Source organism: Lemur catta, chromosome 23 (assembly GCF_020740605.2).
Source record: "Lemur catta isolate mLemCat1 chromosome 23, mLemCat1.pri, whole genome shotgun sequence".
Lineage (NCBI taxonomy): Eukaryota > Metazoa > Chordata > Mammalia > Primates > Lemuridae > Lemur > Lemur catta.
The window spans coordinates 6,843,372-6,863,713 of record NC_059150.1 but is presented as its reverse complement, the minus strand read 5'-3'; the positions used below and the strand labels follow the sequence as shown (position 1 = coordinate 6,863,713).

General features: G+C 41.7%; 1 protein-coding gene across 8 annotated transcripts in view; it reads right to left on the bottom strand.

Moving 5' to 3' along the window:
- Positions 1-20,342, bottom strand: part of SRGAP2 (SLIT-ROBO Rho GTPase activating protein 2) — a 218,242-nt gene that overhangs the window by 125,826 nt on the left and 72,074 nt on the right. For all 8 annotated transcript variants that reach the window (XM_045536572.1, XM_045536574.1, XM_045536573.1 and 5 more), the window contains exon 3: positions 3,073-3,265. In XM_045536572.1, the coding sequence (XP_045392528.1) occupies positions 3,073-3,265 (193 nt within the window). The remainder of the gene's footprint in view (positions 1-3,072; positions 3,266-20,342) is intronic.

Genomic DNA, 20,342 nt, shown 5'->3' with positions numbered 1-20,342 from the left:
ACCTTGTACATTCCTTCCACAAAACTTACCCCAACTTTAAGTTATATATCTAATCGTGTGATTTGTTTGATGCCTATTTCCCTGTTCTACTGTAAGTGATATGTGGAAGAGGCAGTGCTTGTCCCCTGTTATATCTCAAGGCACAGTGAAGGAGTTCAAGGAATGTGCAATGAATCTTAGTTGGATGAATGAAATGGATGTTAGTTAAGAACCTTCCCTTTAATGAAGCTGGATCCCATATTATCCCCTCCATCCCCTCATCCCCAAACATTCCTGCCTCCTCTCACCTGCACATGCTGTTCTCCTCTCCTACAGAAATCTACCTTTAAAATCTAACCTAGGCTGGGCGTGGTGGCTCACGCCTGTAATCCTAGCACTCTGGGAGGCTGAGGCAGGAGGATCACTTGAGATCAAGAGTTTGAGATCAGACTGAGCAAGAGTGAGACCCCGTCTCCACTAAAAATAGAAAAAATTAGCTGGGCATGGTGGCGCATGCCTATAGTCCCAGCTACTCAGGAGGCTGAGGCAGGAGGATCACTTGAGCCCAGGAGTTTGAGGTTGCTGTGAGCTAGGCTGACACCACGGCACTCTAGCCTGGGTGACAGAGTGAGATTCTGTCTCAAAAAATTAAAAAAATAAAATAAGATCTAACCTAAATTCCACTTGTTTCATGAAAACTTTCTTGACTATTCCAGATCCTTTATCTATCACTGACAATTCTTCTCTGACCTCTTGTCAGATCTATATTCTACATAATACCAACAATCTCTTAATGAGATCATTATTGCTTTTTCCTCTAATTGCTTCTTATAATCAAAATCTTTTCTCTCCAACCAGATATGACCCTCTATGGAAACACACAATGAACTTTTCTTATATCTTCCAATACCTTGTATAATACTGAGCACAGAGCTACTTCTCAATAAATACTCACTGGCTATTTAAGAAAAAATGATGCTAGGTACTAGCTTTATCAGAAAGGAAATTTATTCTTCCAGCCTTGGGGAAAAAAGCCTGTTCCTTGTATGTGATCTTAATCAGAGCAATACAGATGATTTAGAGATTAACCTATATGAACCTTGATTTGTAATAAATACATCCTTAAGCTGAGAATATGATATAGTACTAAAAATTACATGCTATTTTAAACTTAGGAGGAGCTTGCCAACAGAATAAGCCTAATTTTGAATCATTTTCTAAAGTAAATGATTTCTCCCCTAAGCCTTCATTTATCACATACTAAAATAACATTTTATTATCAGTTGATTCTCTTATCATAAAGAGAATAGGACTTGGGGAAGATAAGAGACTCTGAGGAGAAAACATCTGGAGGAAATTCTCATTTGGGCTTATTCTGAGAGTGTCAGGGTCTCCTCAATCTTACCCTCCATATTTATTGCTCAGAGCTGGCTCGTACAGGATAATTTGTGTCCTATATTACCAGATTAATAAGCAAAAATAGAAAATAGGGAAAACATAATATTAATACTTAAATTCATTCATTCATTTACTCATTCCACAATATTCAGTGAGCATCTACTATTAATATATACCACATATTATGCTAGGCACTGTGGGAAGATGAATCAGACAAACTTGTACAGTCCACTAAGGGAAGATAATAGACAGTGCTGAATGCCCCAAGAGAAGAACAAATAAAATGCTATACGAATTCAGAAGATGGAGAACATTTTTTTTCTGGGAGAATCAGGAAAGTTTCTTGGAATCTGAGATGGGTCATAAGACATGGGTATGTCTTAGACATGCAGAGATATAAAGAATGGGCACATAAGCTCAAATAACAAGATGCCAACAGCCCACTGGACTGAATGTTCTGTTTGGCTAAGGTTTAGTGGAACAGAAATAGGAAATATGCTTGGAAAGCTGGTCAAGGCCGGATGCAGGGGGGCTTGAAGATCAAGCCGAGAAGAATGCATCTTTGCCAACACAGCAGAACTTTTCAAACTTCAGCGTGAACACAAATCACTTGAGGATCTTATTATATTAGGTCTGGGATGGGGCCTGAGATTCTGCGTTTCTAACATTCCAGATGATGCTGACAATGGGAGACCACAACTTGAGTATCAAGAACATGGACAATGGGTAGCCACTGAAAGTTTTGCAGAAAGAAACTGCCTGATCCCCAGTGTGTTCCAGGAAGACTAAATCTGATCATAGTGGAACAGGTAGAATGAAGCACGGAGAAGCTTCAAACTGTGGTCCTCAGTGCTGGCTGTTCATTAGAATCACCTGGGAAGCTTTTACACCATCCTATTACCCAGGCTCCACTCCCAGAGATTATCATTTAATTGGTCTGGAGTGGGGCCCAGATTTCTGTATTTTTAAAAAGTTCTCCACGGAATTCTAATGTGTAGCCGGGGTTGAAAATCTCTGCTATAGATAATAGACTAAGTATTGTAATCATTTAGGCAAAAGATGATGATCTAAACTAAGGCAATAGCAATGGGAACACAATAAAGGGCCAGTTGCATAAATATTGTAAATGTAGAAGGAATAACCTTAGCAACGGCCAAGGCAGGGATTTAGATATATCACTATGATATCATTCATTTCTTCTGGCTAAAGACAGTTTGGTGAAATGGTTAAAAGTACAGATCCCAGAGGCAAACTGTTTGGGTTTGAATCCCAGCTCTATTTACTAGGGAAGAGAGTGTGTGTGTGTGTGTGTGTGTGTGACCCTGGGTTAAGTTCCTTAACCTCTTAATGCCTCAGTTTTCTCATCTGTAAATTGAGGTTAGTAACAATAACCAACATATGGAGTTGTGGCAATTAAGCAAGCTAACATATACGAAAAGCTCTTAGAACCATACCTGGCAATACAAAGAGCTATAAAAGTGTTTGCTGTTATTATGTGTGGTTCATCAATATCATCTCCAGGATACTGAAATGCACATGAGACTGATCTGGAAAAGGAGAAGTCCTTGAGGGCTGTCAACCAATTTGACATCAATAGCTCATGAATCCAACTGGATCTAAGTGGCACACCCTGCCTCCCTCCACCCCAAACCCCACTCGCAGTATCTCTAAGAGAAACAGCCACAGAGTCCCTACTTGAATTGCTGGTCCTTAGTGCTGCGTGTCTTGGCCAGGAAGCGCTCGGCCAGCTTCTCCAGGTTGCGGGAGTAGTCCATCTCAATCTCAGCCTTCTTTCGGAAGAAGTCCTGGAGGTCCTGCAATAGCTGCACACGGAGCTCACACTGCTGGTCCAGGCATTTCATTTGCTCTGTTAGCTGAGCACGGATCTCTGCAACAAAAACAAAGGAAAACAGTCAGACAGCCCTAAATAAACACCATACACATCAACATTCACCCACCTTCCCTTTACTTGCTCCCTGTGGCCTGGGGAATTCAAAGCCCTTAATAAAAAATCCTAAAATCTAAACTGGCCATTTGATGTGAGGCACCTCCAAAACTCCACCAACTCTTTTTGCCATTGAAGAATATTGTGAACAAAGAATCTGCTGAATCATTTAGGAGATGCTGCTAATTAGACATAATAATATTCAGAGTTACCATTTATTGAGCAATTTACTGTGTTTCTGGCACAGTACCAGAATTTGGGTTCTCTTCTGGCAGAGGGCCCAAAGGAATTATCTCCCAACCACTCTATGAGGCAGGTGCTACTTTATCCCCATTTTAAAGATGAGAAAACTGAGTCTTGAAGAAGTCACGCTTTTAAGTGGTGGAGTTGGGATTCAAACCCAGAACGACTGACTCCTACATTTTATATTTTCTCCCATCATTTCAAAATGTTTTCTAGCATCTTCATGATGTAGGGTGAGGGTCAGCATATTTTAATGGAGGTAGAAAGGGATCTGTCCAAGGTCAAAAGAGAGGAATCGAACAAGACAAGAACCAGGACTTCTAGGCAAGCAAACCATTCGCTGTCAATCAAATTTCACAGTTTGCAGTATCACAGAATGTAAATCAATCTTCAAGAAGTTGACTTGGAAAGAGATTTTTTCACTAACAAATATCACTCATATCTCTGTTGCTTCATTCTCACGGATGCCAAAGAGCTTCTACAGTGTCACAGATAGAAATATTTCTGGTTAAGTTTGAACTTGCAGATTTCTGGCTGGCCAGAGTCCGCGTACAGGGCTAGCAAACACCGTCTCCCTGGAACTGCAGCAATGGTAGCTCCAGATGCAACCAGATCTGCCTCAAATGCAACACTGCATTTGTTACTGACAAGAGACCTGGCACTCACAGGAAGCAATCTGCCAAAGCTAGACTTTTCAGCTCAGAGAAGGCCTACAGCATGTATTCTGCTCAAGTTATGTCCCACTCCCCATCTGAGTCAGAATGGAGCCATTTCTTTCATCCCCTTCCCCTGCAAGCCTGCTTAGCTAAAGTGCATTCAATAGTGCACTGTGACAGTGGATGTGACAGTGACTCCAATTCCAGGGAAAAAGTGTACCTATATTATGCCTTTCCTTATGCATACTCCAAATTCATTCCCAAATAGTACAGTTGTTAACAATGCTTTCTATCTATGCTATGTAATGCATGGTTACAGGGGCTGACGGGATTTAGAGTTTTCATCCGAACTGTAGCTAAATCAGAGGCAAATCCAAGACTGAGTCTGTGATGCTGAGAGGTTCGCAGCCATTCCTCTCAAAAAGCAATGAAGATGGGTAAATGGTGCATTTAGCTTTGCTTTGGAGTAATTGGGAGTCCATAATCTATCCCCATCTACATTTTTTGTTTCTGTTTTTACAGATACCAGCATGTAGCACAAGTATCTGGTCCTTTGTGGGTGATCTTAGGTGATCTGTGAGTGCAGTTCTCACCCTCCTCTCCTTCACACCTCCCCTTGCCAACCGCCAGTGCCAACCAGCCCTGCTGCAACCTCACCTGAACTGAAACTGAGCACAGAAGGATTGTTTGAAGCAGACAGAAGGCTGTGTAGAAAAGCCGCCTACCTCATCACTCATCAAAGCTCTCTTGTTCTGGGTTTTATGGAGTCTGATTACAAGGGTGTTGGGGGTAAAGATCTGCAGAGGTCATGTCAAGCATGTGGGCCTTGCCAGGGATTTCTGGATCTCTTAAAGGCAACAGCGCTTCTCGAGACTATTCCTGGAGGCAGGAATCTGTTCCCTTCTATGCACTATTGAAAAGCTGGCAGTAGTAGCCACTGCGTGGGCAGACTGTGGGTAGAGAGGGCACTCAACATGCTCATTGATACTACTTACAACTTGACCATTAAATAAGAATCAGGGCCTCTGAAGATGAAAAGCTTTCTGGGTACCCAATCAGCAACAGATGTACAGGAGATATGGATGGGCAGTAGGGCTGTCAGGCCCCTCTGAGTTGCCTGTAATTCATTTAAGAATTTGTCTCAGTAACATCACTAACCAGGGGAGCAGAAAGGAATACTACGATTGCATGACCCACCCACCCCACCAGAAAAAGAGAGGCCTAGGCAAAGTCCCATGATAACCATGAAGTTCTAGGCCACTCTAGAGTTGTCCTGTCCGAAAAACAAGGACTTCATAGGGAGCCTCTGAGATATGTGATTTAATCTAAGAAGCCCCAGGCACATCCAGCCAGGATGCATTTCCACCCTGACTTTCTCAGATGCCTCAGTGAGTGGGCAGTACAGCATAAACTGCATCCCACCCTCAGCCACCCGCTCCAGGACCCTTGAAGAGAAAGGAGCATGTGTTTACTGAACACGTTTTCTGGACCTTTATATATATCATCTCATTTAATTCTCATAACTAGTCTATAAGGTAGCCCCAATTATCCTGATTGCACAGATGAGAAAACTGAAGTGAGACTCATTGATTCACCAAAGGGTTGGCAATTAGGTGCAAGTAGGGTTGGAGCTAAATTAAGGTTTGTCCAACTTGTCAAAGAGATTGATGGTAGGGCAGAGAAACAAAAACAAACAAAAAAATAGAACACTAGGATGGAGTCTCTGATGGTATTTCTGGGAAAATCACAGTGACTATGGCTCCCTGCTGGAACATGGCTTTCTCCATCTTCCAGCAGAGGAGTTATTAAGGCCCCCAGAGACAAGTTTGGACTAGCCCACCAGATCATTAGCTAGCCCATGTCTTAGCTTGTCCACAACCGGACTGGATCCCTTCCCTACTTCCTAGATCTACTCCATAGGGCAGCTGTGGAGGAAATGCTTTTCTTGTCCTGTGAGCACAACCTGAGGTCTGCCAGTAAGCCCAGGGGACAGAGAAAGTAAGAAACTGATATCTCCACCCCTGATCCAGGATAAGAAGAGGCTCTGCTAATAGATACCACCTGCCACTGTGGCTTACTTGTGACATGACACCACTGAGCATCTCCCCTCCCCTACTACCCGCCTCGAAGAAGCCTCCCTTGCTACCATCCTCAGAGCATCCACACAGACATTTAAGGGACACTCTAACCACTCCCAACCCTAGGCCCACAGCTCCAAGACAAAACAGCTGCTCTGTCCAGGGCAGAATGTGCTGCTTCAGGCTTTGCTGCTGCTGCTGCTACAACAGAGACAAACAATGGTCCCCAAGAAGGCAGCTATGCCAGCCCCAGTCCTCTGTCCATGCACATAAGGGTCAGGAAACAATAGGCCACTGAATGCCAGCGTGCCTGGGCCATGTGCCCAAGCTGGAGGCCCCTCTGCACTCTCGCCTACCAAGAAACCAAAGGGCAAGAAGAAAGGGACAATTTATAAAAACATGGAGAAATTCCTCACAGTTCCTCTGTGAGCTTAGGTGAGCATGCATGTGCACATGTGTGAACACTCACAGACTCACACCACTCACAGCATGCTTCACAGCACCAACTCAAGAAGGCTTTACAAATCCAGTTTACAGTCAGATGACGGTTCCTGAGAACTATGGGGATAACGGGGTCCTAGTAGATTCCTTCCTTAGTACTACATGGGAAGAAGTCAAGCTCTCACATTCTAGAGGCAGTTATATCCCAGGGGTATGAAAGAATTCCCTGGTCATCCACAAAGCCAAAGTACTAAGGTCACCATGAATCACCTAGACTGATACACACCAAAACCAGCTTCCCCTGGGCCCCCAATAGAGCCCCATTTATTTAGCAAATCTTCCTGAGCCTCTCCTATATGGTAGGCCCTATGCTAGGTGAGAGTGATAAAGGGGAACAAGATAGGCCTAAGCCCTGCCCTAATAAAGCATAGCTTGACAAAGAAGGGAAGGAGAAGAGACCATAGAAAGTCTTATTGTTTCTGCTTTTAATATTCTTTATTATAACAAACCCATGGTAATAAGCCACAACCTGGAGACCTGAGATTTAAAAATCATCAATAGCAGAAAGAAAAGAAATCAAGTAACAAACCTAAGAAAGATTCCGTGTCCTCTGACTCTTTTTTCTATCATGTTTTTAAAAAATGGCGCATGAATAAAACCTGAAGTTTCCCTTACAAGAGGGAACAAAAGTTTTACTTATTTATTTATTTATTTATGTATTTTAATTTTTATTTTTTAGAGACAGGATCTTGCTCTGTCACCCAGGCTGGAGTGCAATGGTGTAATCATGGCTCACTGTAACCTCAAACTCCTGGGCTCAAGGGATCCTCCTGCCTCAGCCTCCAGAGTAGCTGGGACTACAGGTGGGCACCACCATGTCCAGCTTATTTTCTTACTTTTTGTAGAGACAGGGCTTGCTATGTTGACCAGGCTGGTCTAGAATTCCTGGCCTCAAGTGATCCTCTTTAAAAAGCCTAGCCGCCCCAAGTGCTGGGATTTACAGGTGTCAGTCAATATGCTTGGCAGGTTTTTAAACAAGTTTCCTGAAAATCAGAGTTGACCTCTCATATTTCATTCAAAGATTCAAGATGAAATTTAACCCCACTGTCTTGAAATTAAGATAGTGGGTGATGGTTATACAACCTTGTGAACATACTAAAGAAAACATTGAATTGTACATTTTAAAAGAATGAATTTATGACATGTGAATTAAATCTCACTAAAAAAATAGATTAAAAAGATTTAGCTCCACCAAATGGCATATTTTGTTGAGCACTATCTGCCAGCTAAGTGGAAAATGGCCCAACAAACAGGAACCAAAAGGAGGAATAAATTCTTGGGTTCCATTTCTCCATTTGTATGGGTTAAATCAGTTCTGCATTGAATATTCCCAAAGCAAATCTTGGAAGCTGCCCCTTTGGACAGCCGCGTTGGATATGACTTTAAACTCCACTGGCAGAGCACCATCCCATCATTTCCGAAGGGTGTCAGATCAAAACCTGGCAAGGAATGTTTTTATGTGTGAGTTCAAATCCAGGATCAGCAGACACACCCAAGAAAGCTTCCCCTGGGAAATACTGCCGCCTTGCTCATGCTTGGCCACAGCTGAGATACTGGCTACACCTGTCCTAGGATTTAGAAAGATGCTTTTGATTTCCTTTTGAGAAAGATGCTGAAGGGTCATAACAAGGATGTGACTGGAAGAAAAACCAGCCCTGATAGATTACTGATCGTTTAACAAAATCAGGGCCCTACCACACTGCCAATCATGTAGACCGTACATTATAACACTTGCCAATCCGGGTGACACAGCCCTCTGAAAACCGTCCTCACTTCAAAGGACACCCGGGGAATTCACCAGTCAGCACAGTACAGGGGGTGAGGTGGATTGAGTTCAGCCTACAGCTTTCAGTCTAGAGATACCAGCCCCTCTCTTTCCCCCACTCATCTCCTTCTTGAGGAATTTCTCTCTAAATCTTGAATCCTACATTTCTAAGGAGAAAATGAGGTGGAAGGGCAGGCTTGGGAAAAGACATAATCTTTCGGGGGAGTCACACAGGCACGTCCTTCCCTTCTCCTTGATGTGCCGGCACCCAAGGGGCAGGAGCAGTGACTCTCATGCCCGCGCACAGAGCATGAGATCAGCCCGTGTTCCCCATTGGGAACCTGGCCTGACTGCCAGTCTTTTTCCACCAAATCTGCCTCACCTGCTTTTAGCCCTTTCACAAACACATGATGTCACCTCAGCCATCTCAGGAATATTAATTCCTAGTACCTTTCCAGCAAGTGTTATGTAAGAATACAATTGAGGCTTTCATTAGGCTCTGCCCTCCATATCTCTTACCAAGACTTCTTATCACAGCAGTAATCAGCCCCTCTCAAAACTGTTCCCCAGGAAACAAAATGCTGGAATGCCCTGCCAAGTCTCGCTCTTTACCCTGATGGTTTGCCTTTCTACAAACTTAGTAAAGGGAGGACTCTTAAAAATCTTTGCTGAACAGATGTGAGAGCCAGAGCCGAGAGAAGCAAAGGGGATTGACCATGATCGCCCAGTTATTTAGTTGCAGATCTAGGACGGAAGCCGAAGGCACTGGGTACCCCCAGCCAATGTTTTGTTACTTTTATTACAAAGATTTATTTAAGTACCTTCCAGATTCCCTGGGGATACAAGACAAAAGTCCTTTCTCCAAGTTGGCAGTGTAGAGGGAAAGAAACAAGAAAAAGAAAAACTATAACAAACAAGGTGAGATAATAATATAAGTAAATAGGTAAATGAGGTATGCACACAGAGCAGAGAGAAGGGAGGCATAGCACCATCCTCAATTTGCTTGTTATGCCATATCTTTCAGTCACTGACATTATTACTTACCTATCAGTAGTCAGCTTCCCAAGAAAAGCCCATTAAGCTACTTTCAGTAAACTAGAAAATGCCCCCTGTACTGTATTGACTGGTGAATTCCCTGGGTGTTTTCTGAAGTGAGGACGGTTTTCAGAGGACTGTGTCACCTGGATTGGCGAGTGTTATAATGTACGGTCTACATGATTGGCAGTGTGGTAGGGCCCTGATTTTGTTAAACGATCAGTAATCTATTAGGGCTGGTTTTTCTTCCAGTTGCATCCTTATTATGACCCTTCAGCATCTTTCTCAAAAGGAAATCAAAAGCATCTTTCTAAATCCTAGGACAGGTGTAGCCAGTATCTCAGCTGTGGCCAAGCATGAGCAAGGTGGCAGTATTTCCCAGAGGAAGCTTTCTTGGGTGTGTCTGCTTATCCTGGATTTGAACTGCTCTTCCTCAAAGAGTGTGAATGATAGTGTTTTTCCTCATTACTTTACTCTATTGAATAAACTCTAGAGAACTGTCCACAGACATGAGCAACTCCAAACAACCAACCAACAAATAGCTATTAAGCCCCTGGAATCACTGTTTTTCATCCCTTACATCCCTGTCTTCCCCACTTTTAGTCCACATGCTTTTAGTAGAACTGATTCTACCCCTGCCCTCTCCAAAGATGGTGGATGTCACTCCCGGGCCTTGGCTGGGAGCTACAAGATCCAGCAACAATGAAAATCTGAGACTGCTGCTGCCGTCCTGCCACTGTGAGTGGAAAGCCTGATTGAGAATGGAGTTGGCAAACTGAGAGATGGGGAAAGGGAAGCACGAGCACCTTAATCAAGTCACGGCCAGAAGACAGCCCTACCCCTGGACTTTTTAATTTTGAGTTGGACATAAGCCAACTCATTCACTTTTGCTTAAAACATTTTGCAATGGGTTTTTGATCACTTGCAAACCAAGGAGTCCTAACGGATAAGGTGAGGGATTCTGAAGTCTTCAAAAGTATGAAGGTCCCTGTTCTCAAAGAACTTACAATGTAGTTGTGAAGACACAATCAAAATACACAAAACATTCTTAAAATTTATATAATTATTTATATATTATATAATTATACAAGATATAGAATTATATAGTATGTAAGTTTTGATGTTATTATATACTGTAAGGACATGAAATTAAGAATAAATACTACAAGTAAAAATTTTGAGGGCTCAGGAAGATCAAAGGGGGCCAACATTACTAAAGTAAGACTTCTTGAGGAAGATTAAACTCCTTGAGAAGAAGAAATTTGTTTGTTCAGTTTACTAACGTACTTTTGGGACCCAGTAGGCCTGCATATTTGTGGACGGAAGGTAGGAGAGGAGAAAGACAGGGAGAGAGAATGGGAGGAAATGGAAGTCTGAACTTCTAGAATACTATTCTGAGGATGTGTTAGAATATCAGTAAATGAAGGGTGAGGAAAGAATATTCCAGAGGAAGAGAAAATGTAGGCCCAGAGATGACAGTGTTGAGTGTGGCCACTTTGTGAGGTAGTGGGGAGGATTACTTGAACAAAGGGTGACACTGGGGCATGGTCAAAGATAAAGGTGCAAGGGGAGGAAGAGCGACTCCAAAACCCAACAGAGCAGTTTGGATTTCAAGCGCCCAGAAATAGAGCTGGTAAAAGTTTGTGTCATGATGAAAACAATAAATAGACAGAGTTGAAGGAAGATCACAGTGGAAGAGATCTGCTGGATGGATTCCTGGGCCTTCTAAATTAAGAGGTGGAGCAAGCCTTAATAAGCAACACATGGCAGAGAGGTCTAAATGAGTAGGAGGATTCCATGAGTGGAAAATCCCTGCACACACTAACACTGATCATTAGCAGTAATACGTACTTCAGAGTCCGTGATCCTAAAGCGTGATTCCAAACTACTCTTCCCTTTACAGTAGTGAGTAAACTGGACCCATAAGAGAGATTCCTGGGTTCAATAGTAAGACAGTAATCTTGGCAGGAGGAAGTGGGGGCAGTTGTGACTGGAGCCCTGGCCCCTCTGGCTTTCCTTTCTACTACAGTTCTCTCTATTGAACTTTAAATGTAGCCATCTTCAAAACTGTCTGCCCTGTGCAGCACATTCTTCCAAAGCTATCAAATAAAGAACCTCTCCTCCCCTCACATTAACTCCACACTACCTAAAAACAATGCATGCAGCATTGGAAACAAAGAGAAACCAGCTACTGGGAACGAGAAGGAGAAAAATGGCTCCATGAGTTTCCAAAGGATGCCCAGTCATCCATTAACTTTCCAGCTTCCAAGTGAAGGCACAGAAAGCAGCCCCATAAAGCCGATGAGGCGGGAGGGTATGGAGGGGGATAGCTCAATGAACTTTAATCCTCACGATTGCTCTGGCAGGCCGCCTTAGCTCTTTCAAGTAACTCAATAGCAAGTCAAAGACAAAAGGCTCCCAAATGAACAAGCTGCCACATCAAATGCCAAAGTAGTAATTTTACCTCCTAGGCTTTGCCTGAGATGTTTAAGAAACAGAATTCCCAAGGTCCAAAATCTAGAATTAACTTGTACTACAAACTAAAGATGCAGAATGAGAAGACCAACAGCTCCTCTGGAAAATGTCACCTACTCTGATGCCCTGATTCATTGCTAGTGACAAGCTACTTGACACGCTGCAAGTCAGTTTCCAAGGACCAAGATAACTAACCAGGAAACCCAGCAAATATTTATCTAGCACCATCTCTGTGCAAAGATCTGGGTGAAGAATCATTGGAACACACATAACAATGTAAGACATATACACAAGAAAATGCCAAGCATTGTCTTACTCAAGAAGATTATAATACAACTAGGAAAAAAGAGAGACTAAAGTAATTCAACAATATAAGGCTGTGCCTGCCAAGTGCCAAAATAATAGTCCATGTTCAGAGAAGAGGAGGTGAGTAAAGGCAGCAGGGACCTGAGTTAGCCTTGAGAGGTTGAGCTGGGGAGAATTTAAAGAGAAGTGGGAGTGATGATGGAATAAGGGCTGTGGTTGGCAGAGCAAAGGCAAGGAGGCTGAAATGGCAGATGAAGCTCAGGAGGCTGTGAGTGGAGCACTGTCACTTAAAGTTTCACACAGAACAGTATGACAAGAGAGGGTGGTAGAACAGGCCAAGGCCAGCAGAGAGAGCCTTGGGTGCTTGATGAGCAGAACAGATACAAACACAGTCCAAAACTCTGGACCAAGCAAGATAAGAGTCTTGAAAATCACGACAGCTCAAGGAGAGACAAAACCCAAGGAATTTCCTACCAAACAACTCCTGGAAAGACCAAATATCGATTCAAACATGTCCACTCTATTAAAGGACAAAGGTAAACTGTGTGTTGCTCAGGGCTCCTGCACAATCAAATTGAAAACAATCCAGATCAATATTAAAATCCAGACCTTACGTTACCAGAGAAAGCTGGCTCTGGGAGAGTCTATTTCATTTTTTGCAGGATCCAGCTTCAAATACAGTATTGGCACATTGTTTTAGGTTTAGTTCAACAAGCAGGGACCAAGCACCTCTTAGATATCAGGGAGAGGGATAAACAAAAATTATTAAAATGAGGACCAAGAGATTTTGTTGGCCCGTGAAATGCCTATAAAGCATCCTGTTGGAAAAGGCAGTTGCATTCTCCAGTCGAGTTCTCAGGAGAGGTCAAGTCCGGAAATAGACATTTGGGAGCCATCAGCAAGAAGCTGGGAGTTAGGAAGTTAACCATGAAAGTGAATGCAGCTGTATATAGAGAGCATGAATGTATGAAAAAATATGAAAAAGAAATAGGCCTAGGCCTGGGACGCCCCAATTTAGATGGAAAGCAAAGGAAGTAGAGATAGGAAATTAGACTAAGAATGAAGAGAGATGTACAGAAGTGTCCATAACCACAGAATGTTTAAATAAGATAGCAGGGCAAAGAGTTCATTAACTTTGGCAATTAGGAGTCTATCATTATTGAGGGCTTGCTCTGTCGGATCCAGTTTATGCATCACTCAAGATGAACACAACTGCCCTGCTGCTGGCTGGAACAGCCTGCAATGCTCCTATTGCAATGGCTGTTCCTGGTGCTTCATGTTGTTGGTGGACCAGCCTGACAGCACCTTGCCTTGTACCCATGCTGCATGTCTCTCAATCACACCCCAGGGTTTCTCTATTACCACTGTGACATGAGATTTGGAGGGAACTGCTCAGCCAGCAGCCATGTGACCAGTAAGTGCAGAGAAGTTGAAGTTCCATGAAGTCAAACTTTGACTTACAGGAGATGGGACTTTATGAATGGAATCTTGTCCCTCCAGTAGACTGTTCCAAGATGCAGTAGCTTCACATAGTTATTTGAAGATGTGCTACAAGACCAAGCAATCAGCCTCTCATGAAGCTATGGCCAGCTTATTAGCAGTGCCTTATTTTGTTCTCTCTGCTTCCTTTCCTCAGTCCCCCTTTGTCCTCATTCCTGCTTCCCTGGGATGACTCTCACAAAGAAAGTGTAAGTCTTTGCCTCTGGCTCTATTTTCTAACGAATCTAGACTAAGATACCTACTACGCACCAGGCACTATTCTAGATGCTGGGTAGACAGTCCCTTCTTCGAAGAAACTTTTATTCCAATGGAAGAATCTTCCCAGTGATCCTTGAGAATAGCCAACCAATTATTTTTCAAGAACTCAACATATATGTTAAGTAATTGGTTGGTTACAAGAACTGATTTAGTTGCCTACAGTTTATTTTCTATGGAAAGGAAAACTGTCTCCACAAAAGTTAAGGCAGACACATCTTACAAATTTACTAGTAATCATAGATACCATTTATTAAATGCTTACTATGTGCCAAGCAGGCTCCTATTAAGTTGAGTCATTATTCAAGTATAAAGGCACATTATCTTGCTTAATCCTCAAAACATCCCAGGGGAATAAATTTGTAGTAAAGTAGAGTGGTTAAGAGGACAGACTGCATTCAGAAAAACCTGGGTTTTAATTCTAGCTGGGCCACCTGCTAGCTGTGTCTCCTTGAATACTTAATCTCTCTTAAGTCTGTTTCATTATCTATAAAATGGAGTTTATATTAATAACAGCAGCCACTCCATCGGATTGTTCTGAAGAGTAAAAGAGATAATGCATATAAAGTGCTTACTATTGATACATGCCTACTGCCTAGTAAGCCTCCATTAAAAGTCAACTACGATTCCTCCCATTTCACAGATGAGGCACCACGGAGGTTCAGAGAGGTTAGTTAACTGCATAAGGTCATTCAGATAGTGACACATCACATCCGGATTTGAACCTAGATTTGTTTAATTCTAAAATCAGTGCTCTTAACCACTCTCTCGCATACATTTGTTTACGGAGCTGAGATATGGCCTCATTTGGTTGTCTTTCACAGTGGGATCCTATAGATCTAGATTGGCAATATTGATTGGTTACCAAAAAGGATCCCTGAATTTCTTCAACTTACCAAATAAAAGGCCTCACTCTCACTGTCTTAACTCTGAATGTTTAAGAGTATGTGTTGGGGTTGGAGTGGGGAAACAATTTTTTTCATTTCTTCTTGAAGGAGATAGTAGCAAAAAATCCATGCCACCACTTAAAAATGCTATCAACTAGAGAGGCAGCAGAGAAAATTCTGATTCTGAAACCAGTCTGCCTCTGCTCAAAATGCCAGCTCCACCACTTACTAGCTGTGTGACCTTGGGCAAGTTACTTAACCTCTCTATGGCACAATGGCCCCAGCAGTAAACTTTTGATAATAATAGTACCTACCTCATAGAGTTCGTATGAGTTAATATTTGTAAAGTTATTAAAACACTATAAGCGCTATATATGTTTTTGTTAAATATACAAATAAAATCTGTCTCATGGCTCTTTGATCCTTTATCAACAAGAAGGTATAGAAAATGTTAGGAATTGAATGGAACAAATCAGTGGCTTCAAACTTTTGCAAGCCAACACATATGCACACACACACACAACTGAAATAAAAGTTTCATGAAACAATATTTATCCGTAGAACATGCCACGAACTGGTTGTAGTTCACTAATTTGCTTTCATGATCTACAAGGTCTCGATCTGCAGTTTGAAGAGCTCTAGAATGAACCACATGGCCACCAAAGGCAGAACTAGAACAGTTTTCAAACCGCTCAGCTCCTTCTTCACGGTTATAATTAAATCAGAAAGGGCCTAAGTTTCACTTCTTGCTGGAAAAGAAACCGCACATTCTGGATCCTCCTCCCATGCCCTCTACTGTTCACGTGAGCACCAGAAATGCAGAGAACACCAAGGAACCAGTGGGTACTTCCTGTGTATACAACTCAAGTCACCGTTGCCCAATCCAAGGTACTGCCATCCCACATCATGAAGAGTCCTGTGTCCTGTTCTGAGTTTCATCTTCCTGATTTTGAGAGCCAGAGCAAAGAAGCTGCTGATCTAACACAACAAAGCAATGTCATTATGTATTTAATGAATGGATTACAAACAGACTAGATGAATCTTATTAACGGCCAAGTTTTTAAAAGAAGAGTCCTTATCTCTTAGAGACAAATATTAAAATATTCAAGAATGAATAATGTCTGGTATTTTCTTCAAAGTAATGGAGGAGGGTGGCAGTGGGTTGGGGATATAGATAAAACAAGCTGGCCATGAGCTGGTAATTACTGAGGGTAATGAACACATGAGAGTTCATAACACTGGTCTCTCTACTTTTGCATGTTTGAAATTTTTCGACCTAAAAACTTTTTTAAAATATAAATAATGGTATATTTTAAAAAAGGCTTAAGAGTCTCACAGTAAATGCAAAGGAAGAAGATAAACCAAAAAAATTTCCAGAGAACTAAATCTATGACTAGAAAAAGGATACCATAAACCAGGAAATGAACACAGAATAAGGAACATCAAGACATATGATGTCTAAATTTTTGACCTTCAAGGATAAAGAAAGAATTACTTAAGAATTGATGAAGAAAAGGCAACTCTACTAACAAAGTAGGAGGGAAAACCAGGTTGGTCTCAGACTTCTCCATAGCAATATTCAAGGCATAAAGATAATGTAGCCATGTCTAAAAAAATTCTGAGAGAGAGCAATTGTGATCTAAGAATATTATGACAAGCTGAATCACACTCAAGTGTAAAAATGGTTCAGACGTTCTCAAACTTGGAAGATCTCAGCCTATATAGCACCCACGAACCTCTCTTGAGAAACAGAAATCTTGGATCTTATTGATCAATCAAAACAAAAGCCATAGGAACCAGGAAGCCGATAAAAGAACAGGTGGTTAGATGCAGCACCAAGACTAAAAAATGGGAGCACGCAGGTTTAAATGTAAATGTTAAAAACCTTGCCAAGAAAAAAAAAAAAAAGATACAGAAGCTATAAAAATTGGGAGATGGGGAGGAGAGGCACAGGAAGTATAAAAACATGAATCACCTAATTCTTTCAGTCAATCCACCTAAAAGTGAAGATATAGCTAAAAATGCATTTTAAAATGTTAATGACTTCAGCCCCTTAATGGTATTCATAATCATTTTCTTAACCTTAGAGAGAACTTTTAGGAACTATTATCTTTGGTGGAGAAGAAACATTATCTGAAGTTCAACAGTTTCTTTACTTTCACTTCAGTTTCCTTTTTTTTTCTGTTAAATTCAAGTAAAAAGAAATGTAAAGGAAAAAGAATTATTTTTATTCTTAAAGCACATATGGTATAATGCCATTCTCATAAAATTATTTCACTCTTACCAGCCACCCTTCTGTTTGTGTACCGAATGTTAACATTGGAAGAGAAAGTCCATGTGCCTCATTATCAAATCCACAGCCTTCTCCTGACTGCATCAGCTCCTATCCCAGGTTTATCTCTCTATCTGCAAACCAGAACCCACCTCTTCTTGTTTACTCAAGTCCTTTGCTCCCAAAATACATTCTTGTTTTCTGTAGCATCATTTTTCCCTCTCTACTTGCTCATTCCTATAAGCAAATGAACATGCTGTGTTTTTTCCCATCGTATTATTAATAAAAAACAAACAGACACATTTTCCTTGATCTCTCCCTCCTCCCCACCCAGGTACCTTTTTATCTTGGCTTCTCTTTACAATAAGACTCAAAATGGTTGTTCATATGCCCCGCTTCCACTTTCCCTCTTCCCTTTTTCTCTTTAGCCCACTATAACAAGGCTCTTGCTTCGACCACTCTTGGGTTGGGTGGTAATGACCTCCACATTGCCAAACACAGCTGAGTCTCAAGACTATACCCACTCCACCACCACGAAGACTGGTCCCAGGACCCCAACCCCTCCTGATATGTCTCCGCACACACATGCTATCTCCTTTGCTGGACCTTCTCCTTTTCCAACCTCCAAATGCTGAAATGCCCCATGGCTCAGTCTTAGGACCTCTTTTCCATCTCTACTTGCTTTCCAGAACATCTCATTCAGTTCTATGTCAGGTGATCTCCACATTTGTATCTGCCATCTAGACCTTTCCCTGAACTCCAATGGTAACTGAGTTGCCATTTTCTCTTAGATATCTAACAGGTACCTAGAACTTAACATGCCCAAGCCTGAACTCTTGACACCCCATCCTGACTCCCCACCCTCCCTACCATGTTCCCGACCCCAGTAACAGCACCACCATTAACCTGCTAGGTCCAAAATCTTCAGAGTTATTTTCTTTCTGGAATTCTAAAATCTTTCCTGATTCAGAGTTATTATTGATTCTTCTCTCAGCTCTACCTTCAAAGGGAGTCCAGAATTCAACCTCTTCTTATCCTTTCCACCATCCCAACATAGTGCAACTCCTCATCATTTTGTTCTGAATTACTACGGTAGCTCCTAACTGGTCTTGCTACCTCCCCCCTTGTTTCCTTGCAGTCTATTCTCCATACTGCAGCCCTGGTCATCACCCTCCCATGGCTTCTCATTGGAGAAAAGCTAAAGGCATTCCAAAACCTTACATGGCCCAGTGCACCCTTACTCGCCGGCCTCTCGGCCCACAGAACATGGCAAGCACACTCCCACCTCAAAGCCTTTGCATGTGCTTCCCTTGGCTTGAAGTACACTTCCCTCAGATGTCACCTTCTCAGAGTAGCCTTTGTGTCCACTCCATCTGAAAGAGCCTCTGACACTCTCTATACTCTTACCCATTTTATTTTTCTTCACAACACTTACAAATCTATTTAGGTACTTGTTTATCATCTTCTCCTCCCATTAGAGTGTAAGCCCCATGAGGATAGGGACTTTGTTTTGTTCTCACTCATCTTGATACCATAGTGCCTAACAACACTAAACACTCAATGACTACACATTGAATGGATGAATGAATGAAGAGCCGTTTTAGTGTGATGGGATTTGGAACAATTTATTGCTGACTTCTTTTTACTTTTCAGTTTTGCTTGGAATTTTTATGAGTATTTACTATTTTTTTTAAAGTAAGAGTTATTCCTTTAAAAATTAAAAAGGAAAATCAACCGAAAATCAAAGGAGAGATGCATTATCTAGTCATCTCTGCTATATTTTGACAAGTGTTTTTCCCCCCCGCATTATTTATAATAGCCACAAAAGGCTTCACAAAGTAATGCCCACAGGGCATTTTTCATAATTAATGAAATCTTTTGAAGAGGAAACTTTACCAGAACAAAAGTTTTAATTGCCCAGAGCTTACTAAGGAGTGTGAATACAAGATTCCCAAGTAAGAAATAAAATTTGGCAAGGTTTTCCTAAGTCTCACTCCCCACGGTGATTTTTTTCCCCAATATTGCTACCGTAATCCAGATGCCAGAATCCAGGATCTGCTAGCAAACTGCAGATAAAAAAGTGTGATGGTCATTGGTAATACTTAAATGGAAAACAAGAATATCACTTTCGGAATGTGCAATAGCCAGTGAAGCTCAATGGGAACCAGGAAGCATGAGTGGCACCCAAAGCCAGGTCACGGTTCAGTCTCTCCTCTCTGTCTCCCCATCTCCAGAATTACCTACATCTTCTGCTCTTTTCATGATGAGGAAGAAAGCAGCAATAGCATGTCCACTCTGGAAACATGGACTACTAATCTGGCATCAGAGAACTTACCGTAGAAGGTTATGCAACCCTGAGTAGGATTCAAAACTTGATCTCCTAACACTTATTTCTAAGTTTTCTAAGGCTGTTGACCAAGCAGTAGACTGTGAACCCCGAGGAGTTCACAGAAATCTAGGGTCTTCACGCTGCTAACTGCAATCACCACAGCTGCTCCATTTTCTTTTTTGAAAAATCAACAACCTATTGTTTTCCCAATTATCCCTTTAAAATTGGACAGTTTAGAACTGCTGGTATATCAAGGGAATGTGCACAATGGTTAGTGGCGATCAGCCAAGCTAGGCCAAGGTGGGTTTTTTGTGATTATTGTAAAATGTAACAACATAAAATTGACCATTTTAACCATTTTAAGTGTACAATTCAGTAGCATTAATTAAATTCACATTGTTGTGAAACCATCACCACCATCTGCAGAACTTTCTCATCTTCCCCAAATGAACCTCTATACTCATTAAACAGTAACTCCCCACTCTCCCCACTCACCCAGTCCCTGGCAACCACCATTAAGGCCATGACGGTTTTCAGCATTCTACACTTTTTCACTGCTTTAATTCTTTGCCATATATCATAAAATGTACAATAATAGTGGACTATGGGTTAAAAACCAGAAGTCTAAGAACATAGATGATGAAATCCAATTGTCAATTAGAAGCATAAAAACAGTATCAAGTCATCTAATTCACATCAAGATGATCTTTGCCAGATC